Source organism: Coloeus monedula, assembly GCF_965178545.1.
Source record: "Coloeus monedula genome assembly, chromosome: 1".
NCBI classification, from domain to species: Eukaryota; Metazoa; Chordata; class Aves; order Passeriformes; family Corvidae; genus Coloeus; species Coloeus monedula.
In genome coordinates, this window is record NC_138781.1 from 72,631,024 (window position 1) to 72,657,187 (window position 26,164).

At 38.0% G+C, this 26,164-nt stretch overlaps 1 protein-coding gene across 1 annotated transcript in view; it reads right to left on the reverse strand.

Annotated features, from left to right (window-relative positions):
• CDYL (chromodomain Y like) overlaps nt 1-26,164 on the reverse strand; it is a 104,944-nt gene that overhangs the window by 52,449 nt on the left and 26,331 nt on the right. Inside the window, exon 2 of the mRNA XM_082282951.1 lies at nt 4,953-5,619. Within this exon, the coding sequence (XP_082139077.1) occupies nt 4,953-5,619 (667 nt within the window). The remainder of the gene's footprint in view (nt 1-4,952; nt 5,620-26,164) is intronic.

A 26,164-nucleotide genomic window follows, 5' to 3' on the forward strand; every position in this document is an offset into this window, starting at 1 on the left:
ATTGTGGTCCATCTGGACAACTCTGTGGTTCACAGCTTTGTCAGGTGCTGTGCCCTTCCCATGGGACGTCTTGAGCTTGGCCAGTTATGTTGGTGACAGTGGACCATTCCTCATGCAGAGTCCAACACCCAGGTGCACACAGGCAGAGGTAAAAAAGGAACTGGGAGAATTTGGGAGGGACAGAACTCCTTTCAGCTGGGCTTGGTATTGCATTGAGAACAGATGTTTCTCCTCAGTTCCAGTGGCCTCCATAATCCCTTCCATGCTTGCTTGATTCCTTTTGAGACTAAAGCTATCAGACACTTAACCAAACAGACACTATTTTCCTTTGGTGTTCAAGTGGATTTTTGTTTTTCCAAATCTGTGGGTTTTAATCCCATAAGCTGCTTTGGGTAAAGGAGAGAACAGGTAACAAACAGAACTTAAATTCAATCTTTTTTTCTTGGGGTTTTTTTTTTTTTTTTTTTTTTTGGTTGTTGTTTTTTTTTTTTTTTTTCCCCTGATGCCTGGCTTTTCTTTTGCTGACAGTACCATTGTTTTGAGATAAAAACAGCACCATTATCCAACTAAAATATCAGCAGACACTCTTGTTCCTTGCAGGGTGATACACTGCGAGCCATCTTTGTATTGTCAGCCTGCTGCTCCTGCAAGTTATTTATCTGAACTAATATGTGCAAGGAGGGGGATGCTAATGCCACTGTGCACACTGGTGGTGCTTGTCTGACTAACAAGTGATGTAATTCACTGCATTTCTTGTATGTCTTCTCTTCTCGTATGCCAGCACCAGCCTGCTTTATTCTAATTGTAACAACATACACAGCTAGATGTGCTTTTCTTGCTTATTTTATACTTTGAGTTTTTGCATGCCCTTCTGCACAAAATTTCCCTTCTTGTGGCATTTATTCTCAATTACATCCACATGTTGGACATTGCTAGTTGAATAAAAACTGTGGCAACTATAGGGTTTCCCAGAAAAAAAAACCCTAGTTGTCAAGAAATGGTATTCCCCTGGCTTATGGTCCTTTTTAAAATTGCAAGACAACTCTCTAGGCCTGTGTGACTGACAGACAAGATTCCCTTTACAGCTTCTCTTGGTGTACATTCTATTAAATAGAACTTCCCTGGATATAATGACTGTGCTACGCTGAAACCATTTGCAGTAAGATTTCAAAGCTACTTTTTAATACCACTTTGATGAAGGAAACTTTTAAGGTATCAGAACCCACACACACAAGGCCACTTTTTGTCTTGCCTAGTTTTGAGTAATATGCTTTATTTGTAGGTTCCACTAACATCTTTTCCACAACATTTCATTTCTTTGGTGTTGCCTTTCTGTTTTGTTCATCCATTTCAGGATTCCTTTTATTAGCTTTTAGTAACAGCTGATGATCACCACATATTTCAAAACACCAGAACCACAGCAATGTTCAATTCAGTGATCTGTTCTCACTTCATCCATACATAACCCTAATTCTTAACCTTGTATATATATTACTTCATTGACTCAGTTTTCAAGGCCAAGCCGTTAAAATACAAACATTCAACATAATGCTATTCTTTTTGATATCAGCTTGATTTCAGTGTGCTGAGACCACCAGCTCCCAGAGTAAACATTACTGTTACTTTATTCCCCAGAACCCCTGCACATTTATACAGATATTTGCTGATTGCCTTTTTTGAGACTGTAAGATCTTTGGAGCAAGAACTGCATCACTGAAGTTTGTCCCAGAAAAAGCAGGATTAGGTGCTACAATAACACTAATATTTCCTAGTAATTTCTGTCATGGGATTTTCATATGCATACAAGTTTCTGGGATTTTTGATGTGCACTCCTCTTATAAATTGAACTTTAAATGAAAAGGTAAAAACAAGGCTGGGGAAAACTAACAGATTAAACACAGAGGAGTTTGACCACCCTGAGACAAGACTTAAAAATCAACCTGAGTCACACTATTCAAAACAGTCATAGCAATAATCTCAAAATCAGGAACACTGCTTTCATATTAAAATTTTGAATTATTTTTCCAATATTACTTTTAAAAAAATGTAATTCAGTTTTAATTTTAAAAGGTGCCTAAAATTGTTTTGAAGTGTAATATGTGTTTTTCTAGAATATTTCAAAATTATGCTTTACAACTAGTGATTTCTGTTTTGACTAACTCAGTTTACCAACAAAAATGTCTTGATAAAAAGTTCCTAAACCAGCTCAAGTAAGAACTTATTTTTCAAAACATGCTTTTGTCTTCCTGACAGCATCCTCCAAGTGGTAGTAGGAATTCTTAAAATTAACAGAAGGTGTATGCGGAGGAGGTGGGAAGTTTGGAAAGAGTACTCCAAATGCCAGATCTATCATCTGCATTATTAATATGTCAGATCTGGTGCATATGAAGATGCATTTCTGCGCAACAAATACCCCTCATGATATATGATTCCTGAGGTCATGCTGAAAATGTGATGAGGTTTCCAGTTAAGACTGAAGGAATGTCCTGAGTAAGGAGCAAAACAGGATCCTGAACTGCAACAGCCCCATGCAGGGGAGGGAAGCACCTATTTACTACATTTTTAATGAGTTGCAGTGTGAAGTTAAAAATAAAAGCAGCAAGGAGAAGAGTGCATCTTTAATGAAGAGACAACTAATGTGTCAGCTCAGGAAGCTCCAAGGCAAGGCAAGCTCTAGAAGACAGGGCTGTCTCTCTTGGCTTCTCCCTAAATATGTCCATTCAGGCCATGCATAATGGCTGAGTTGGAGCCTGGGCCTCCATGAGGAAGATATGTCAAATCTTGAAAAGCTAGGAAGAGAGACTGATGTCAGACATAAGTGCAAAGTATTTTTCTTTTGCAACTTTTTTTCTAAGTTTTATAATCACAGAAATATTGCATGATTGGAAGGTGACCCCCAAAATTGTTGCAGGTGAGCAAAACAAAACCCTAATAAATATGGATATTTAGCATCCATTTCCCAGCAGATTGCACAGCTTAGCTTGGGGATTGGCAGCGGTGTATCAGGGCAGAGAGGGAAAGCCTCAGTTAATGCAAGAATATGCCTCCAGCAGCAGACAGAAGGTGGAACATATTGTGTATGTTTCATCAACCACGTATTGTGACTATCTCCTCGGCTCTCCTTTTTTGATCTGCACCTTAGGATCTTGTGAACACGTAAGTGTGAGAAAACTCTTGTATTGCCATCATCCCTAGAGCCAGTCAATAGCTTTCACTGTTAGTTGCTCAGACTAATGCCCAGGACGGGTTGAAGGAGGTGGTGGCAGTTGAGGAAATTTTAACACCACAGTGAAACAGAAATGTATCTCACCTAACACCTTCTGTGTCACTACCTTTCCTCTGCAGGCCCTTCCGCTTCCATCTGATGCCATGTAACTGGGCCCTTGCCATACCACTATTACCAGAGTGAAAGGTTGGTGGGAACAATTTAATCTGATCTACCCAAAAAAGTCCTTCATCCCCAGGTATTTTTCCTGTCTGCCATGAGGTAAAAAAAACCAGGACGCCAAAGGCAGAACTTATCAATCATTTCATTAGGAACATCACCATACTCCAAAATGCCTGTTAATTATCATAAAACCATCCCATGCGAAAACACACTCCTCTACCTCACCTACTCAGAGAACTCTCATCCTGGCATCTCTTGCAACTTCCCCTTCAGCTTTGTTTACATCCTCTTAGATTTACATTCCTTCTTTAGCCCATGCAAAGCAAGAGATATTCCTGGCATCCGTGTGTGCATTGCCATGGTTACCTAGTTCATCTGCAGCAAAATGGGTTGGTCCATGACCTGACACTGCAGTTCCAGGAACACACTCCTCCCTTGTCCACCACTTCTCAACCTCTCCGGCTGCAGCTGTTCTTTTGGAAAATCTCAATGCAATCAACAAGTAGGGTACCCAACACAAACTCTCCCAAAGTCTTTAGTGCATTTTTTTCCCTATACAGTGTCTCCAAGTATGTTTTTAGGCAGGCCCAGTCCTCGAAAAATTCCAAACAGTTTTTCCAGCAAGCCATCATCAATAGTACACTTGCAGATTTGACCGGCTGCATTTTATTTGAGGGCGCAGTCTTGACTTGAAAATTTGAACATGGAAATTTTGTCTCAAAAGCATGCTTACGAGAACACTTGTGACCACACAACAACCTTAGTCTGTCAGGGAAGAACAAAGGTTTGGGGCATAACAATAAGGACCAAGAAGTCTTAAACAAGGGTCTCAGCTAGATGGGGGGACAAACAGTTCCCTCCCAGAAAAGCAGTTCAAGTTTCTTTGGTGTCACAAATTTTACAGTACAAATTGAATTAACTGTGATCTACTGAGATATTAGCAAGCCAGACATCCTAAATAAGTGCTCAATATCAAATGAGGTATAAACAACAAAATATTGATAAAATATAATGAAAAGAAATTTCAATCCAGCAGAAGGCATATGCATCTCCTCAACTGGCTCAAATTTTCAAAGAAACAAAGCCTATTAACTTTGTTTTTTAAGCAACATCACTCTCACAGGTTTTTTTCTCCAAGCAGTATTTATAACAAAATAGATATGTAAACTGTTATGAAGAATCCCTGCTCACACCATTCATCTATTCCCATAATTAATGTTTCTAATATTCATACCAAATTTGACCTATTTAAACAAACTTAAAGCAATGATGTAATATCTGGAAATGGTACACTAAATATGTGTACCACACAATGTCAAGGCAAACACAGATGTATCTTATGGTGATTCTGAAAACACAAATACCAGTGAATCTCTGCGAGGAAACCAAAAGCTGGTAAAATTCAAAATGGCTTTGTAGTCATACAGTTACGTAAAATAAAGTGAAGTTCTCCAGACTTGATTCAGCATGGCTGAAACACTGTGGGTAATTTGTCGGCATCTCACCAGCAAAAACAGCCCCAGGTCAAATGAAAAATCAACACAAGAACGAGTAGTACACCTACCTTTTCCATTTATTGTTAATGCTGATGCAATTGTGGCTGTTACTGGCACTGGCAATTGTGGCACTAATGGATGTATCCTTGGTCGGCTCCCCATTCTAGCACGCTCTGCACCGGGTCCTAATAAAGCTCCCACAGGTTTTTCTGCTGCTACTTCTGGTGCTACAGAGTCATCTTGATCCTGCTCTATATGGTCCATTTTATCTGGGCTTTCATTCTGGAAGCCATCAACTGTTGTCCGGCTCTTAATTGGACTTTTGGGCACTAGGATTTTAATACCTGATTTTGCAAGGTCCATGTTTTTACGTCCAGAAAGTGATGGTGAATTGTTTTTCCGGAATTTCTGTGTGGTAGAAAAAAATTGATTATTTTTTGACTCGTGTTCTTTACTCATGACTAAAGATTTAGAAGATGTCTTTGAAAAAGAACTATTGGTAGATCTAGAAATTTGTTTTCTGGCATTATTTGGAGAGGTCCTGTTTGTCCTGGTCAATGTGCTTTCTTTCTGCTTTTCATTGTGGCGTCTGTTAAATTCATGTATATATTCCTCACAATTAACAAGGTGCTGTTCTGGCTCCCAAGTGTCATCTTCGCTGTCGTATCCTTTCCATCGCACCAAATACTCTGTTTTTCCTTTCTTGTTTTTCCTCTTGTCAACAATTCTCTCTACCTGTTAAAAAGGAAAAATAAGCATTAGACATGGGCAGATATGCAACTCAAGAGAGCAACTTGCATGGAAATAACCTGTTAAGTGTAGACAGATTTTAAAGTATTCTTGTAGTTTTGTAATTCTGTACTGTAACTCTATAGTATTACAGTCTTTCTCTGCTGACTAGAAATCCCCCTCTTTAAACTTCACATTGTTACTTTTATCTCAAAAACATGTTATAGAATACCAAAATTTTTCTTCACTAAGTATTTTGCATGCACAAGAATCTGAATATGACATATTAAAATTGACAATCAGCACCGGCCTCAGCGAAGCTCTTGCACCAACTTCAATGTGGACAGGATTTCCCTCTCTCAATATAGAGGCCATGTTTAAATATGCTGTATAAATACTGTGTGTTTACCTTACCAACTTATCAATTTGATATTGTTTGAATTATTTGCTTGCTTAGCATAAGGCATATGTGAGAATCTCTTATTTACAGTGAGCTAACCTTTAGCTACTAGGGACAATATGGAACAGCTTAGGAACTGGGGCAATTTCAGACATTTTTTTATAGAGGCTTCTTGTGAAAACTGAGAATTTGTTTTTGCCAGAGCCTTTGATACACAAACAAATTACCATGCCTCACTTATCTGCAAATAGAGATGATATTTATGTCACAAGTATTAAGCATGCATATGCTACAACTGCATGTGGGACCCATAGGCTGGAGGAATTCAGGCACTGGGGTAAAGCAGACAGGGCAGACAGCAGCAGCTGCAGGGAGAGAGGCTCATGCCTCAGACCAAAACTTATGCCAATCATGCTAATCCTGTGGAAAGGGAATTCTTTCACAGGAAAAGAGATATAAGTGCAAGGCTAGTCTTAGGATTTCCTCTTTTTATTTCATTTTTCCTACCCAGAGTGATTCTTTTGGTAAATCCTCCATCCCACTTCATTTCAGTTATGGGACTGATACAGCTGCCTTACTCATCTCTCTCTTCTTTTTGGTATTAAAAAGAAAAAAAAAAAAAAAAGCAGCAGGGGTTTGGGACTATTATTTATTAATTTAACTCCCAGCCCTTCATGAACAAAGACCATGCATAGAAGCCAAGAACACACCTACCTAGAAGAATCTCTGAAGAAAGAGTGATATTTACTGGAGTGGCAACCAAATGGAATGTCTACAGAACAGCTTAGAAGGATGGGAGGAAAATACAAGTACGTATGGTGCACATATAAATGGTGTATATATATGGTATATGATTCATTACCAAATCACATGACTGCTGACAACAGATTCTCTTAAGAGTGCATCTCAATTCAACACGTGGCATGCTATCATAATGTACTCCCGGGTTTTCAACAGTAAGGTTAAATGATTACTATTATTATAATCTCAACAGCAATATAAGGACATACCCTACAACTGCATGTGATATCCTGCAGGTGTTGTACTATGCTGTTCTGTCACCTGTTGCTGAGCTCTGTCTGCATAGGTCTTAAAAAAAGGCAACCAAATCAACAACACAAAAATAAAAACAAAATACAATCAATCTTCACCTTTGCTTTGTTAGTCAGTTCAATGCATTCTACAGAGAGACATGCAGTATAAACGGTCCAAATTTTATTTAAATCCTAAAATACATTTAAATACATTAAAACTATTTTTATTCCGATTCTTTAACTTTCTAGTATTACTGGGCTTAAAAAAACATGCAGCTAGAAAAATGAAACTTGTTTTTCCATGGAACTATTTAAAGACATCTTAAAAGAAAATGCAACTCCAAGAGTCGAAAAAAGTCACTTTGGAGAAACATGTCTTCAATTTTTTTAGTAGAGACTGACTAAAAAGGCCTTCAAATATTAAGTCAGAAATGTTAAATTAAAAACTAGGCACAAAACTCATGAATCAAACTACCTATCTTGTCAAAAAAGCAGTTACTTCTAGTCTTGCTTATATTCTCTGACTCTCTTGACCTTCTAAAATAGATTTTAAAAGCACCATTCTCAGAGAAAGATCTCTACTACTAGCAAGCTATTTTTATTCTCTAGTAAGAAATCTCTGTAATGACCAGCACCAATTACTGGGCACAAAATTCTACCACTGTCTTTCAATACTGAAAGGCCACCCATTAAGGACATGCCCTTTTCAAGTAGAAAGCCATCCCTCTCATCCAAAAAACCAGACACCTTGCAGAGATAACAGATGAACTCTAGAACAGGAGACACAAAAATCCATTCTTAACCCAATGATTTATGGAGCAAGCAGAATTGCATAAAGAAAACAGTTATATTTAGCTGTATTGTCCAAGCCTGCAACAAAGCCTACTTTGACATCACTCTTTTTGATTAAAAGGAATTTTTTCCTAACCCTTTAATTTTTCTTAAATACATTTTTTATTTACAACACAAAAATTATAGCAATTAACCTGTGATACACAATTTATCATGCAGCTTCAGAGCTTTAGTGAGGAACTTCTTTTTTTGGATTGACTCCGTTTGGCTAGTCTGACTCCCCTAGAAGCACTTGAAGAACTGGTGAGGAATATTCTGCCTCAATACTTTTGCTGATGATAACAGCTATATAACTGTTTCTCATCCAGAACTGGGAGCAAGACTACATCCTTTGCCATAATCACACTAGAAATGGTGACTAGTACTTTGTGACAACTACAATTTCTACAGTACCCCATGCCTGGTGCCATGGGGTAGTACCTATTTTTAGAGATTAAAAGGTTCTGTACTGCAGGATTTGCCATTAATGGTTAGTTTTCGAGTGTTGTAGAAGAATCACAACAAAATAGAAAATAACATAAAAAATATATATAACAGGTGTGAGGAAAGTTATCAGGCAAACTACCTAGGAGGCAGAAAAATAACATTTCCCAGTTTATTTTAGCATGCTATGTTATCACTTTCCCCACCTGGGGGACACTGATCAATGACACTCAAAAACTCAGCTAGCAGAAGAACTGACAGGAAAACAATGAGCTGCTCAGAGGTATAATCCAACAATGAAATGCACAAATTATAATCCCACCTACCACAACTATACCTGAGATTTCCCATCTGTAAAATGGTCGATTTCCCTTCCTTCCATGAATGTGGTAAAACTGGTTCATGCTTGCTCTCCCTCCTTGAGGATTTTAATTGCTTTTATTAGCAAATTGTACACGACTTACACTCAAAAAAATCCCCAACAAACAAACAAATAAACAAACAAGAACAGTATATGGTTTCAGGCTGAAGTTCTGTCTGGCTACAGCTGCACCAGGTGAAAATGGCAACACTGCAACTCCTCCTCCCTGTCCTGTGCTCAGAGACAACAGCTCCTCCCCACCTGTCAGCACTTCTTCTGTAATTATTCCCTAATGTAGTTCTGTCAAAGTGACCTGGTTTAGATATTAAGAATACCTGAGTTAACGTAGGCATCCTGAAATAACTGGTTTGGAGAGCAGCCACATATGCGGTATTTTCTGACACATTTAAGAGGACTGCAACTTACAGCAGAGGACAACAAACACATATGGGCTGGACTGGTCCAGTAACCTCATTGTCAGGAAAAGGACATTTATTCTTAATCCCTGATGAAAGATCTTTAGTTCATGTCAATAAAAGTAAGCATAAAATTCAGAAGAACATTCTCAATCTAAAGAACTATAATTTGGGCACATTTGTAAACTCAATATATAGCATACTCTCTGTCATTGCATATGTATATATATTAAAAAGATCACACTTTAGTTTAACAGAATATTTGAAGCAATAAAATTAAAGGTACAGCTGTCGGGGGGTGGGAAGGCAACAAAAAACAGAAGGACCAAAATAAACACATGTGGGCATGTACATGTTCAATGACTATTGCCTTTTTTATAATAAATCCATTGTGCATTCGCATCATATTCCTTTCTGTCCTCACATTCATGTCAGGCTAAATTAATTTAAAGTTTACAGAACAGAATCTATTTGACTTCATACTCTATCTGTTGTCTGTAAAATATAGGAGAAGGCCTTGTTCTGTTAGCTGAAGGCTTTGTTTACATTACTGTTTTGGTTCAGAGCACTAGTACAATTTGGGAGCAAATCCTCTCCTCTGCACTATTCCTGCTTATTGTGGGATGGTTTTGTTCACAGACCAATTTTGGTATACAGCATGTGGATTCTTTATGGTGAAATATAAACTGGAAATGGAAATGTACCAATGCAATGGTGTTATCTGTCATGCTTCAACCCATAAGGGGACACATGGATCCAAGCAAGTAACACCTCTGAACAGTTTCAATACATGTAGTGGCATTGATATTTGATCCTGAGAGGCTGCACTAAATCTAGTCCAAAATAAAAGTGCTGTGCAGCACAATATGTAGAGGTGGGGGTCACAGCACCAACTGCTTCACTCTACTGATTTTCTCCACTTGAGCCAAATTACTACTGCAGATATTGCCCAAGTCAGACAGAAAGCTAGAATAAATGCAACTCTTACATGTCACACATGTATGCACTACAAGTGAAGAGTCACCCTTCCTTAAATTGGAAACTGTTTCACACACAAATGGGACCTAAACGATCCCCCATAAGCAATCAGCAACATTTACAAGTGATTGTATCTTCCATTTATTAATATCCTGCAGAAGTCAACGCTAAACAGTATTCAAATACTTTCTATTGTAAATAAAATAAATGCATTTGACATTAAAAAATCAACTGATAAATAGCAGCATACAACACAAAAACCATTAAGTGCCACATTTTGCTTAAAGTAGTTTTGGGAAAACAGTTATTCAAAAAGAGATTTGATGAGGATCCCAAAACACACCTGAAGGTCTGTAAAATGTGCACTAAAATCTTAAATGTAGACATTTTATAGAAAATACATAATTTCCCATAGGATGACTTAAGGCCAGGTCAGAGAGTTGCTCACTGCAGTTAGCACCAGCAGGGAAATTTTAAAACCAGCTTAACACATACAGATAGAATATCAAAATCTGTATCAAAAAGAATATCAAAACCCAATATTGTATGGTTTAGGTTTAAATAGCATAATTAAAAAACGACACTAGGATACCATATAAACCCGAGTTCATCTTCACTGTACAAAGCTCCACGTTGCTCCGTTCATGCAAGCCTGGAAGTGCACACATCAGCCTGCCGCCACATGCTCCCGGAGCTGACTGATTTGATTAGCAGAACAGACTGATTGGATTAACAGTCGATGAATTGCTGTAAACTGAGCTGCTGCATCCTTATGGCATGACTGACCAGAGTGTCTGTACAGTACAGGACTGGCCATGGTGAGGGCTGTATTACAAATACATTGTTCTGGAAGCCAGAGCTGTACAAAATAAATGTGGATCCGATGTGGGAATATTATTGCCTTTCTGTCAAATTAGCTACAGCAGATGATACAGCTTTTGAGTTACTTTTGTGACAGCTCTGGGATGAAGGATGATACCTGATCTGGGACAAGGCCTGCCAATATAGAGCTCACCAACTCCACTGTCTTCACGCAATTGGGACCAGCAGGATGAGTTCATACAGGATCATCACTTTGCAATTCACAGTCACTCCAACCTCCTTTGGAGGAAGCAGTGTGTGCAGTGAGGTTGGAACACATTCATGTCTATGAGCAGGAGTCCCACAAGGGGCTAATACACTTCCTGTGGTCCTTCATGCTAGCAGTACAATAAAGAGAACTGCATAGCTCAACACTCCTTTCAAAAATTAAACAGCCGTGCTAAAACAAATATTAAGATTTCTCTTTTTCCCAAGCTCTATTTCAATCAAAGGCTGTCCATTCCTTTAGGATTCCTGGACACAAGTCATGCAAGAGCTAACATTGTGGCTATCCGCAACATTCAATTAATATAGTGTAGTGCCCTGCGGATTATAATTCACATTTTAATTCACCCTCTATATAAATTTCTAATCAAGTTGCCTATAAAATCACAATTGTCCCAGTCAAGCTCACTATTTATCATCAACTTTTACATCCTTTCATGGTCTTAGCAAAGACAATAGAGAAAAGAGTTTAATTACTGCATTCTCATCAATGCCAGTGATTCCAGGGAATCACAGCTATGGTGCATGCCATGCCTGGTTGCACAGCCACCTCCTGAAAAAGCATTTCAGAAAGTTTTATACCTGGTACCTACATTAAACAAACTAATCACTGTATGTGCAACTCCTTTATGATGTATTAAAAAACATAGATCACAAGCAGAAAGCAGATATTTGTAAGAAGCCTTTTTCATACAGGACATCAGGGAAATGGGTGTGGAGGGAGGACCTGTGACAAAGTGACTTTGCTTTAGAGAATTAACTCCCTGGATAAACAGTATGCCTGAGATTTACCTCCTCACAAGTCACCACTAATGATTGATGCTAAACTGTCAGTATCACAGATTTTTCCAGATATAATTTACAGAGAAATCATTGCAACAGTTGCGATGCAAGTTAGAGGCTACTGCAGAATTTATCAACTGCTTTACCCATTATAGTCACCTAGCTATTGCAAGAATAGTTAGAAAATCTTAATCTCATTTTATCAACTCCCTGTTTGCAACAGTTCTAACCTTCTATTTACACTGAGGTAAGATAGACACACCTTTTCTATTTTGCACAAAAGCAGAATGAAAATCCATTCAAAGGTGTTAATATCTGTACAAACTTAATATAAACAAACACCTGCAACAATGGATTCTTACCAAACATGCACTGTTTTCCTCCTTTTGAAATAAGAACAAGTAGCATCAAATAGGCTTATCATCTTAAACAGAAAAGGTCCTAATCAGGAAAAACTGTTAAAACCCACTAGCACTGGATTTAGGAAACACATTTTTGTCAGTCAAAGCTATTACATAAGTATTACTGCGTTATTAAGTTATTAAAAATTTTATCATTATTAGTTACTAGAAGATTTCAGCATCATCCAGGTATAGAACACCAAAGGAAATTCTTCCCATCTTCAATTCCATTGTAAAAGCTACATGTCAGGAGGCAAATTCTGAATATTTTTTTCCCAGAGGTAAATATCCTGTCTGCACTTGCCAAATTCTCTTGCTTATATGTCTCCACTGCAGTCACAAAAAGTGACGGTCCAAACCTTGGTGCTACCGATGTTTTGCTAAATTAAAAAATACAGAAAACCGAAATGTATGCTTATTATTGGCAACTCTGGCAACGTGAAAAGAAAAACTCACCCAAAGATCCCCATATTTTGGATATGATAATTTGGGAAAATGTAGAAATAATCTAAAGCCACCTCACAGCTTCAACAGCTTGACAATTATTTACTTAAAGGATAAGGCCAACAGAAATATTGTCACTTTGTCCTTCAGCTAGAATAATACAGAGTAGCAGATAAAGAATTTGTCAATATTAAGCATCAGGACTACAGACTTGCTTTCAAAGCGGGAGAAACTGGACCTTCAACAGTGCTCAAGTAAAGATGACTGATAAAGATTCAAAACATTTTATCTAAAACAAGTGTCTTAAGCAGAGAGTAGGTCCCAGCAAAACTGCATTCTAAGCGTTAGAGAACACTTTGTTACAGCTAAGCAAACTTCAGAAATGGGAATTGTAACAAGAAAGAGGAGCAGAAAAAAGAAAATTATAGGACAGTTGAAGAGTGAACTTGGTATGCTGTAGTCATTTTATCAAATTTCACTTAATTCTACAACAATTTCATCTACCGACATCAAACAAGGCTTTTTAGCAGCCTACTGCTTGCAGAAGCAGCAGTGACAAATATTTACTGTAGATATTGTAGTGCTATTGTAGATCAGATCTACTGTAGACCTGACCAAACCTCAGAAAGAAGGGACACAGACCTCAGCTCTTAGAATCTTTTTCAGTAGCAGCCTCTTTTTCCTTTTTCCTCTGAGAGGTTCCGGGATGCTACTTCTAAATATAGCAGCAAAAGCTTTCCCTGGAATGATCCCATCCAAGAATGCACAACACAGAGCCTCCTACCTGGCTCCTCTCACCCTTGCATCAAAAGCTTATTTTAATAAGAAATAAAGCTCCTGGATACACGACCATGACTGAATCTTTGTTTTCAAATACAAAGGCACTAAGCAATTCTAGATCATAGTTATGAACAACATTATTTGCTGGCTTCTTCTGTATTCCTTACCTCAATGCCAACATGTTCCAGAGGAATGTGTGTCCCTGGTCACTCTGCCTGCAATACAACTTCTCTCAATACTTGATCCAGAAAAGCTGGTGATATGAAAACATCCCCTAATTAATCAACCTCAATGCTTGCATAGCTGCCTCTTAGTTCTGACATTCTGTTTCTTTAAAAGATTTATTAGTAGATGAACTATTTTTTCCAGATAGAAAAAGGTACTTCTCTGGTTTGGGTCTCAAGTCCCTCCATCTCTCCATATTTAGTCTGAACCTGAACTCATTTCTTACTTAATATCACTGCAGCTTTCATGACTATACTCTCCCATTTGTTTTTGTCACCAGGCTGTGGAGTACAAATAAAGCTGTGTGATTGCTGGTAACTCTGCTTGGCAAAGATTCTTTCAACTTTCAAGGTTTTAAAGTTTGTTTGTAAAAACAGGTTCTACAACGTTCGTCCAGTGTGTACCTTCCTAACAACAACAAAAAAGGACTCAGAGTACACACAGTAAGTTCATGATCTTCACACATAATTAGCTTTTTACTAGGCCTGCACATTGCACATGAGCAGTACAAGTTTTCCAATAAGGTGTGTATTCAAATTACTTTCTTGTTTCACCAGTATTTGTAGCTTTCAGCTTTATCCTTCAAACATGTCAATCAGAAATAAAACTAGCCTACTGGTTTTAACACACATATACCTCCTGCTAGTGTAATTTGCATGAAGATACATTCCCAATAATTACCATTTTCCTGAAATGCATCTAATGCTTACATACATTCTAACATCAGATCACTAATTACTCAACCTAACACATTACACTGATATTAAAACTCCTGAATCAAAGGGACTGATGACTAAGATTGGTTTTTGTTGTCTTTTGAAAATATGCACTGTCTTAAGCTCTGTTACTTACTGATCCTATCCACCATCAGTTCAAATATGCATACTAAAAGTAACAGACACTAGGTATTAATCTGATTACTCTGATGTTGGTTAATAAAACATCTCCCATTTCAAAATCCCTCATGCTTTGGCAAGGAGAACAAAGCAGAAAAAGCAGTGTTTTAGGCTTGGAAAATGGCAGCTTCATTAACAGCAGCTTTTGTTGAGGTAATTAAACTCATCTTTCAATAATTCAGATTTTTTAAAAAAAAAAAGCTGGGTAGCAGCAGCCTCTCTATCACATGGTTAACATGAATTTCTGAAGCAATATACATATAAAAACCTTCTCCATAAGCATCTTCTATTTCCTGTAATCTGGAATGAAGAAGGATAAGGAAAAACACATGCAGTTTCCAGAACTGGGTAATAAAATATTTTAAAAGGTGATTTTTTTACTCAAACCACTTCTTCTTGAACATTCTTTTACTCCAGAAAGCATCACCTCAACAGTGGCTGTAGCACGAAGTAGCCATTGAACTCTTGATAAAACACTTAAAAATTGTGCTTTAAGGTCACAACACAGATATTAAAGCAACCTGAACTATTTGTTGTTCAGGTTGTTAAAAGAGCAGATTTGGCCACTGCTCTTTAAAGTCTGTGAATAGTCAGAGCCTTTTCCTAAAAAAGGACAACTGAAATCTCCACTTAGGTAGAAATGACATAGCACTACAACTTGCTGAAGTCCTTCCTCAAGAGCAAAGGAACCACGAGTTACCTTCTACAAGCACAAATGTCCTTCTCTGTCTGCATTCCAGTCTTTCCCTCTGCACAGATGTCATATAAAATAATCTGCCAACTTTCTATTATAACTACAAAAATACTGTAAATAAATTATCACACGCTTTTTGAAGAGGAAGAACATATTTTTCTGTATTTTCCACCAGATATGGATATGATATTGGCTTTTGCTGTATCCTTACCCACCTGCTGGACTTACTTCTTTTGCTCTTTGGAAAACAATAAAATCATCGCTCGTGCTATCTCCTTCACTTTCAGTTGCTTTTTATTCCTTTCCCTCTGTCCCTGTGTGAATCTGATGGTGCTATTTGCAGTGCTTTTCCTAATCACACATTACAGTTCGCTCTCCAAAATATGCCTTGAGGATTATTTTCCTCATAACTCTACACTGTAATGGTGTATTAAACACTTACTCATTTCTCTAGATTCAACACTGAAGTCATTTGTAAAATACTCTGCAAAATAACACTTTTTATTTTAAAAAAAATTAAAAATCAGTATGCTCACTTCAATCTATGCAGCTTTTTGTGGTTCAGCAACTGTTCACAAACAGGTTTCATTATATAGAAAATATTTCAATTTAGACCCAAACTTTTCTTTTTGCCTTAGTTGCTTCACTGATAAATCTCAGGTTATTTCTACAGCATAGAGAATAAACGACTGTCTCATCTCTTAGTCTATGAAACAGACAAATTCACTAATGTATGTGCATAGAAAATCAAGACTTAAGCACGTAATGCACTGGCATCTATCCTCCTCTCCACTTTTCGTATCTAAACTCAGTTTAAATATGCCCTGTAATCATGAACACTTTTTTACTTAAGAGCTGGTTTTTATATATAACACCTTAGCCTGATTGCTCTTTCTCCATCAAAAAACCCCTGATATCCAAAGTAATATCACAAAAAGAACATGAAATTTACATAACTTTATCCTCATAGTGCAATATAAGCATTATTTACAGCTGCCTGCACAGAGAAACAGTCATCACAGGCCAGTATGACCAGCAGGGAGCTATCCTTCAGAAAACAGCTACTGCCTCACAAAGCCTCTTTCCTACAGAAGTAATGCCAGCCAGTTTCTTTGCACAAAGAAGTCCTCAAATTCAGGGTTTGCTCAGCCAAGGTCTAACATGTTGGTCTTCCAAGCTTCTAACCTTGGTAATCTCTGCCTCCATAAAATAGAAATAATTTATTTAGAAGCAAGTTTCCAAATTCCAAGAATATGGCATCATAGTTATTTTTTATCATAACCCAGTTACAGTAACACTGAAATATAAAATAATGTTTTGCTTTCTTTAAAATCTGGCTGGAAGGACAGGTGAGAGTTCCTTTTTTTCCTGTACATTTGTCTTTAAGCTTAGCATTATTACTGCATAATTACAGTGTATCCAAAGAATTTATCCTGCAAATACCTTGTCAAGTGTCCATCTGTTTAGAGAAACAGTCACATTTTAAAAACATTTGGAATTCAGAATCTTCATTAAAACAGATACTTTCCCTTTTATCAGGTGCTGCTAATTAATCTAGTCAGTTGTCAATGCCCAGTACCATCTGTAAATTCAAAATAGCTAGAGATTAACCTGAATGTATTTTAAAGCATTACTTTAAAAAATATGTTTGTATGTAAGAAGTCTTCTGTGATAACTTTGGATAACATTTTTAATACTTTAGCACCATAGTATACTCAGTACAGGATTTCATCTTATCTCTATAGTTACTAAAAATTAAACTAAATTAATTCATATTGTTACTGTTACAGCAGTGTTACAGAGAACAGAACTTAATCTTTAAAAGAAATGCACAAATTTAGATGCAATCCAAAGCACTAACGTATGTGTAAAGATATTTCCTGTAAACTGTGTTCAGACTACTGCACTTTATCATGTAGCTCATAAGCATCTTCCACACCTTGCTACTTGAGAAACCCAAAAATTCAGCTTTTTACTTGCTATTTTTATAATTACTAGTCAGTCACCAAGATACAGATATGTGGACAGACCGTTCAGTGGATAAAGAACTGGCAGGATGGCCGCATGCAAGGAGCTGCAGTCAATGGTTTGATGTCCACCTGAAGATCAGTGACAAGTGGGGTCCCTGAGGGGTCATTCCTGGGGCCAGTGCTGTTCAGTATCTTTGTCAGTGACATGGACAGTGGATCAAGGGCACCCTCAGCAGGTTCACTGACGACATCAAGCTGTGTGCTGCAGTTGACAGGATGGACGGAAGGGACGGCATCCAGGGGGACTGGACAGGCTGGAGAGGTGGGACTGTGCAAACCTCACGAGGTTCAACAAAGCCAAGTGCAAGGTCCTACACGTGGGTCAGGGCAATCCCAGGCACACCCAAAGGCTGGGCAGAGAAGTTTTGAGAACAGCCCTGAGGAGAAGGACTTGGTGATGGGTGGCTGACAAAAAACTGAACATGAATCAGCAGCGTGCACTCACAGCCCAGAAAGCCAGTGGAACCCTGGGCTGCATCCAAAGACACTGGCTAAAGTGATTCTCCCACTCTACTCTGCTCCCATGAGACCCCGCCTGGAACACTGTGTACAGTTCTGGGGCCCTCAGCAGAAGGAGATGGAACCGTTGGAGCAAGTTCAGAGAGGACTGGAGCACCTCTCCTATGAGGACAGGGTGAGAAGTTTACAATAGAATCATAGAATATCCTCAGCTGGAAGAGTCATCAACTCCAGCTCCTGGCCCTGCACAGCACCAACCCCAAGACTCACGCCACGTACCTGAGAACATTGTCAGTGCACTTCTTGAACTCTGTCAGGCTTGGGACTGTGACCACTTCCTTGGGGAGCCTGTTCCTGCCCAACCATCCTCTGGGTGAAAAAACTTTTTGTAATATGCAAACTAAACCTCCTCTGAGAAAACTCCAGGCCATTCCCACAAGTCCTGTCACTGGGCACCACGGAGACAAGATCAGTGTCTGCCCCTTCTGTTCCCCTCGTAAAGAAGCTGTAGATGAGATCTCCCGTCAGTCTCCTCTTCTCCAGGCTAAACAGACCAAGTGGCCTCAGCCACTCTTCATACAGCTTTCCTTCTAGAACCTTTAAAATCTTGATTGAGGAGAGTCCAGCCTGGAGAGGAGAAGCTTGCATGGAGATCTCGTAGCAACCTTCCACTATCTCCAGAGGCCCTACAGGGAAGCCCGAGAGGGACTCTTCATCAGGAACTGTCGGGATAGGACAAGGAGTAATGGGTACAAACTGAAAGAACTGAAATTTAGGTTAGATATACAGAAGAAATTCTTTACTGTGAGGGTGGTGAGGCAATGAAACAGGTTGCCCAGAGAAGTTGTGGATGCCTCATCCCTGAAAGTGTTCATGACCAGGCTGGATAGGGCTTTGAGCAGCCTGTTCTAGTGCAAGGAAGGAAGAAACCCTCATGACAGAGGGGCTGGAACTAGATGATCTTTAAGGTTCCTTTGAAAGAAAATCATTCTGTGATTCTACATATATCACTGATAAATTCAGATTTTCATTTTAAAGTTATGCTTTTCATAATATTGAGTGATATTAGTCATGCTGTCAATGGGAAATAGATTTTTTTTTAACTGAAATAAACTGAAATAAAACTGAAATATAACAGTGTTAAAGTTAAAATCCTTTAATAACTCTTTCAACTTTTTTCTTTAAAAAAGTGTTTTTCACTTAAGTTTTCTTACTTTTAAGACATGGTAGTAATGTATGAACATAATTTCTGGAAGAACGTATGATTTATTTAGGGTTTTTCCCTTGAACAGACAAGGTCTGAAAAAACCCCACCTTCCTAGTTTTCATTATTATAATCCATGACAACAAACATCTTTGTTTCATATTCTGTTGAATCTGGAACAACTTGGCGCTGTTACTGGGAAGAACATAGCTGATTCCTTCCTTTTCCAAAAAGTAGCAATGTTACAAATTAAACTGGTGAATGAATCTCCCTAAACTTAAATACATCCAAATTGTTTTGGCTTTCAGCTGGTTTATTGTGTAATCATCCCCTTATGTGATGCAAGTGAGACTGAGCAGAGAAAAAGGAAGTGGAGATCCAGACGTGATAAATTTTTCTGGAATAATAAAAACGTGGAATTATGGTGAAAACTGATGCAGTTCCATAGCAGCATGGTTTATATGGGTTTGTCATGAGCACAAAAGAAATTCAACCCCAGGTGCCTTAACCTAAAAAAAACCCCCCAGAGGTAAGGAAGTTCCCTGAAGGAATGCATAATTTTGGAGATCTCTTTAAAGACTGAATACTGAGTTTATATACATGAAGTATCAAATATAATTAAAAGCATAATGAAGAATTCTTAAAGACTAATTAATTGCATTTTTAAAATACCAGGAAGTGTATGAATTAAAACCTTCCAATTTACTGCCTGCACATTTGTCTTTTACTCCTTGTTTTTAAAATGTCTTCAATTACATGAGGATATCAGAGTTATGAAAAGTCAGTCACCTTCAAAAGCTTTTCTACCCAAAGTCTTTGTTTGTTTTATGACATGAATCTTTTCACACTAATCAAGTGCAGTGTGGTGTCAAAACAAAGGATTAGGACTTTATTTCTTCTTTTATGTATTCCTTACCTTGACTACTGCATGTTTAAAGAACCCTTGCTTTCTAACAACTAAAGCAGAGAATAAGTAAAAATGAAACCATTCCAATCCAGAAAACAAATAAACAAAAATTTGCAAGGAGCTTACATTATTTTTTGCCATAAACACAATAAGGGTTAAGTAAAAGGTTTTATTTTTGGTCTATAGACACAATGTCATTTTAACTTGCCATCTCACATTTAAAAATAATTATTCAAGGACCAAATTGGAATCTTCATTCAGAGTTCTGTTTCACAAAGAAAAACAATGCATGACTGCTTCCAAACTAGAAAAGCATTTAACACGAGCTTTTTAAAAATTTCAAATCCAGATGCCAATTTCTCAAAGACATTATTCTTCTGACGGTTCCATATGTCTGTGACATCTCACAGAAGGGAGGAAAAAGGGAAGTGAAACAGACAACGCTTTAATTCTAAAGAATGAAGTTACTGATGGATGTGAAATTTCATTTCAGTTTCCACTATACATAAACACCCAGTGTCACTTTGAAAAAGAAATCTGGGGGAAAATGGTTTATTTCCTCAAAAGGATTCTGTATGCATTGGTGTGCATGTGCCTTAGAGACATCCTGCTACCAGCACCTGAACTTATAGTGGGCTGCTTTTTTTCCTATACACTAGTCTATGACAGGATATGAGAGAGAGACACTGTCGGAGACCAATGACTGCTAAAGCACATTTATTTTGCCCTTTTTTTTTTTTTTTAGCTTAACATTACGAGAGCAACAGCCCTTTTGCTGAGTAATGTGTGTATTAGAAGCAGTCTAAGCTTTCTTCTGCTGCCAGCCATAAAGTTACTACTTTAATCTGCCTCCTTACACCCAAAATCACTGCTGCATAAGTTATGTTGGTTCTCTCTTGCACCTTTCACAGCTTTCCACATTAAAGTGCTGTGATTCTCTCTTTCAAAGAGTTTGGAGCTAGTTCTGAAGAATGAAAGTCATAACATCCAGAATTAAAGCAAAAACCTTCAAGAGTTTGCTAAACTGACAGCTGAAATTAAGGTTCTACTGATGGTATTTAAACCTTACAAGTCTGTGGGATGGAAATGCTTATGTTTTATATGGGTGGGACTGGACAGACAAGACAACTTTACAGTCTAAGTTCCTAGAAGAGAGGGTACTCTGATGGGCTTCCTTTTGAAACTTCTGACACTTGCAAGGATTGGCAAGATGAGCTACACTACCCTATGTGTAAAACTGAATCCTCTGCCAAAACAAGCTTGAGATCTCAAAGCCTCTAAACAGATCTTTATGAGGATCAGTGCTCTTCTGAGTGTGCTTCTCTCTTATTCTTATTTTAGCTTACCCCATATTCCCCTCGAAGAAACCTAAATCACTATCTTTTTTTGTACTACCCACTTGCTATGGGATTCTTCTTGTTCAAACAACTCATCACAAATATTAAAATGTTGAACTCTGGGGATCAGAGCTTATTCCAACCTGGAAAACCCCAAAACACAATTAATGGAATTTTTGATGTTTGCCTCAATTTCTCAAGAACTGCATATAAACTCAGATACCATCCACATCGCATCTGCAGTTTGTCTTTCCATCTTTTTTTTGAGAACAGATGATCTTGAGTACCAAGAACTACCAGTTCTCAAAGAAGGAAAAACAAAACAGTCTGACTCTTCAGTTAAGAGGCGTATGATATGATGAATAAGAAAGTGAACTGGAAATATTTCCTATACTGCCCATAACAACAAAAAGCAGGAGATACTTAGCGGGGGGGGGAAAAAGTATTAATAACAAAGCCAAGTTGCAGAATTTATTGCCTCATTGCATAGTGGAGCAACTAGACAAACTCAGGATCTAAAGATCCACTACAGATTAGTAAATACTAAGTGCAAACCATAGCTCAGGAAGTTCTTAAATTACTGTTTCCCAGTGACAAGAAGGGTATGCCAAAGGAAGAGTCACGCTGTGCTGTCTTATTATTCTTTATCTGTTCATTAGTACCTAGGTGGATTTTTGGGCTAGTCCAGTAGAGTATCTCTTATATCAAAAGCTACTTGGCATTTTTAAGAAGTATAAAGATAAGGATTAACACTTCACTGACAGCAGGGTAAAGAAGCTTTATGGAAAAGCTAAGGCCACGAGCAGATCAAACAAGTGCTTGAACTGGAGAAGTAGCCCGTATTTTCTGTTTCATTCAGACCAGCGACACTTCAGAGTCTGAGTTACAGAGGCAGTTTATAAAGTGTAGGCAACATAAAGACAACCACATATAAAATTTAACTGTTTAACTGTTGTTGGAAATTTTTCTAATGAAATATTTTCTTATCAGTGGGGTTGTTTTCATTAAATCCATGTTGTAATGGGGAGTTTCAATTCTTCAGCAAATTTTATTTTCTCTGATCAATAAAGTCATAAGATATTTTTTCATTCTTTGTGTGATACAAGTTGTAACATCTCAACATGATACTTAAAGCAACTTAATGCACTCTGCCTCAATGTAATTCAAAACCAATTTAACTTTCTTCTCCTAGAAAAGTTGACATGATGACCTCTCTTTGGAGCTCCTAAAGCTCCCACTCTTCAGAGAATCACAAGTCCTTCCTCAGAAAATGATGCATTTCCTCACATTATGAAGGCAAGCCTCCCACCTGCCCATCCAGGAAGCACAAAAGAGACAAAACTCTCTGCACATTCTGGGAGAAATAACTTGGCCAAAGCTCTCAGTTCTTTTGGGTAAATAATACACTAAGGTTCCTAAACAACAGCACCCTGAAGGTGATAAGCCACAGAGGCAAAGTGCAGGTTGAAGGATCAAAAGTCAGCTCAACGTCCACATTCCCAAAAAAGATGAGAATTTCTACTGTTAAGAAGAGAATTGCAACGGACTTCCACCAAGAAAGATGCCCCCACTGACCTCTATAGTTCTTCCCAAACCCTTCAAACCAAAATGAATCATGTTTGTCAGAAATTCCATGTTGAAAATTCTAAGTTTTAGCTAGCTCTTCATAGAAAGGCTTTCAGTGAGGACCCTGATGTTTGAAGGTTAATTAGCTTCTTAACAGGCAAATCAGAGGGCCATGAAAACACAACACTTTTAGGAGCAAAAGCCACCCCACAGATCCAATTACCCCAGACCACAACAGCGAGGTGTCCCACTCAGTCTCAGCACTTAACACCCTCAATGGAATTTAATCATACCCTAATGCAGGGTGATATTCAGGCAATCACATACCTGGAATACCAAGGCCAGAGACCTTTGGTAAGGCAAAAGCCTTGCCTTCTGAATTAAAACACAACCCCCACACTTAACACTTCCATAAGAGTATGTTAAAAGTACCAGGATAACTGAGACAATGGTATCTAACACAACTTTCCTTTTGGTATGGGTGCTGGTGCTCTTTAGACTACGTCCCCAGCATTAGCACGGGGATTTTTAGCTACACCATGGACTAGCTGGGGAAACAGATCCAGCTTTGAAATGTCACAATAAACAAAAAAATATTTTAAACTTAACTTTTTTTCCAGTATCATGTTGCATCTCTATTGATCAAAATCTCTGCCATGCAGAGGGACAAAAAAGAACAGCCAGATGCAGGAAAAGTGCTTTCTGTGGCACCTGTGCTAACTTACACCAACAAAACATTAGTTTCAGCTGTTCCATTTAGGTCTGATGGAACAGAATGAAGGTCTAAAGATGCTTACAGTAAGCTGTTATGTTGCAGGTAAATTATAAACAATAACTAAAACAGGCAGTCATAATTTCACTATTACTTTTTCCCGCCACTTATATAAATTATAAGGATATTACAGCTCCTGAAGAATCATTTTAATTACTTTAATCAGTGGAAAGCTAGTAATTCCAGGGAATAACTGGGTTAATTATTTTTTGTTTTCTGCCAGCTAACAGGCATCAGAAAGTTTTTTTGTATTACTTTGAAACGAAGAACTTTGACAGTAACTAGAAGATGAAACCAAAACAGAGAAAAAGGTCTTTAAAAAGGATAGCTGGGTGCAGCTCAGAGACCTTGTTGTTGGGTTTGATGGCCTTTGCAGGCATCAGATATAGTTCCCACTGAAGACAGATCTTCCCTGGAATTGCAATTTCTCACTTCTCCTTGATGTCATTTCACAATTCTTATGAATCTTGAGAAACACCACCACTCGGTGATCAATTACAACTGTTCTTGTGCAAATACCTTTGGAACATTTTGTCCCACTGGCCCAATATATCTTACAGTCTGGTTTTATCTTCCCTCTTCTCTTTTCCTCTCTTCCTCCCCACAATCAAGTGCCCCCCTAATAACTGAGCCCATGGAGTATTAAATATATTTTTAACTATTGCAATATTCCTACCGATTCAGCAAATCAAGCCAAAGCCTTAAAGAAGGCCATTTCACCATATCACATCACAATTTCTCTGGCTCTCCTGTAAGGGAAGTCTCCTGACAACTAAAGTATTTCACAGCCCCACTGTTCCCCCTCCCCCCTTTCATGGTGTCCCAGACCCTCCCCTTAGGAGTTGCACTGGAGTTCCTCTGATCTCAGAGGGAGGACTTCGGAATTTTTTATCCCCCCGTACTCACAGCTGATAGAAAACTCACCGTCTCTCCGAAGTGCCTCATGACTTCACCAGCAGCTCTCAGTCCAGGGCAGGAAACTGGAGTTTGGGATGGGTCAGAAGGGAAACCTCAAAAAATCCCCATTCAGCTCAGACTAAAAGCTGCAACTGAAATGCACCTGGAAACCACTCAGCTCCATCCTCTATTGTTTGGATACCCGGGTCCAGCCCCCTGTAATTGATGGCATTTTCAATCCAAGAGGCTCCTGACTCATGAGTCATCCTACACTTTGATGAGCAGTTAACTCCACATTTGCTTTCTCAAGTAAGTTCGAATTGAGTTTGGTGGGGGTTTTTTAGTGTTGGTTACCAGAAAAAAAACATCCCATAACCTAACAACTGCAGACAGAGAATAAGAAAACTAAACCACACCAAATAGAAAGCCAAATTTAAAGGAGAAAGTACAATTCAGGTACTGCAAATGGGCTAGAACAAAGTTCAGCTCGCTCTTGCTCAACCTGCTTTTTAAATTTGCTTTTCCCATTCTATCCTTCTCTTCATCTAGCCACTAATCAAATTTACTTTAAACTCAATTTTGTTCCCACCTTCTTTCCTACTCCTTTTAAATCCTCAGGACACACACACACACACAATGGGAATGAATCAAATCAATTTAGTGAGAGCTGCTTTCTCTGGTTCAGTTCAATAATCTTTTTACTCCTCTTCAACCATATCTTCAGCTTCCAAAGATTCAAGATCCAGTTTTGTTTCTTTTTCATTACATTTTGGGAACAAATCCTTTCTGATGCAGTTTGTTCCATTCTTCTTTACAGATATACCCTTCCCTGCTGCACCAGATAGGTGCTTTAATAAGAATGAATAAACTCAGAGGCATGGGAGCAGCAGAATGGATTCACTGGAATTAGGAAAAAACAAACACGAACAACCAATCTAAGACCACCACAGATTTAATCCTGGTTTCAATCAATGTTTTCTGCTTCCTTAAATCTTACATTTCAATAGCAGCTGTATCCTACAGCCCACTTTTGCTGCTTGGTATTGTTTAATCAAAATGATAAATAACATCTTCTAAGCATAGTTGGCAGGTTTTCTAAACAGGACAACACACCACTCACATTTATTGGTGTGATGTTAAAGGTGTGAAAAGATTTAACTGCTTTTTTATTCAGCCAAGAAATGCATCATTCTTAATCCTAAAAGAATTAAGGAAACTCAGGGTTTTATTTGTGTTTTATTTTTAATAGGATGTCAACTAAAATTTAGCTACAATGAATGAAGCTAACATTTCTGATTGTTTATTTTAGTATCATTTAACTAAAAATAGGTTATGCACTTAAATACTTGATTCTTTTTCTTTACTTACTTTCTTTACTATTTTATTATAAATACTAAGTAAAGAAAAATACTGATTGAACACAATCAGTAGCAGGGAGCTAAACTTGCATCTATGCTTCAAGATTTTGGAAGTAAAATATCTGAACTCATACCTATTCTTTTATTTAGACAGGAATATATAAGACATTGATTTCTGAAATCCAAAATATTTTCCTAGCTTTTTGTAAATTACTCTATTGACTGAGACAGCTGAATAAGATGGAATG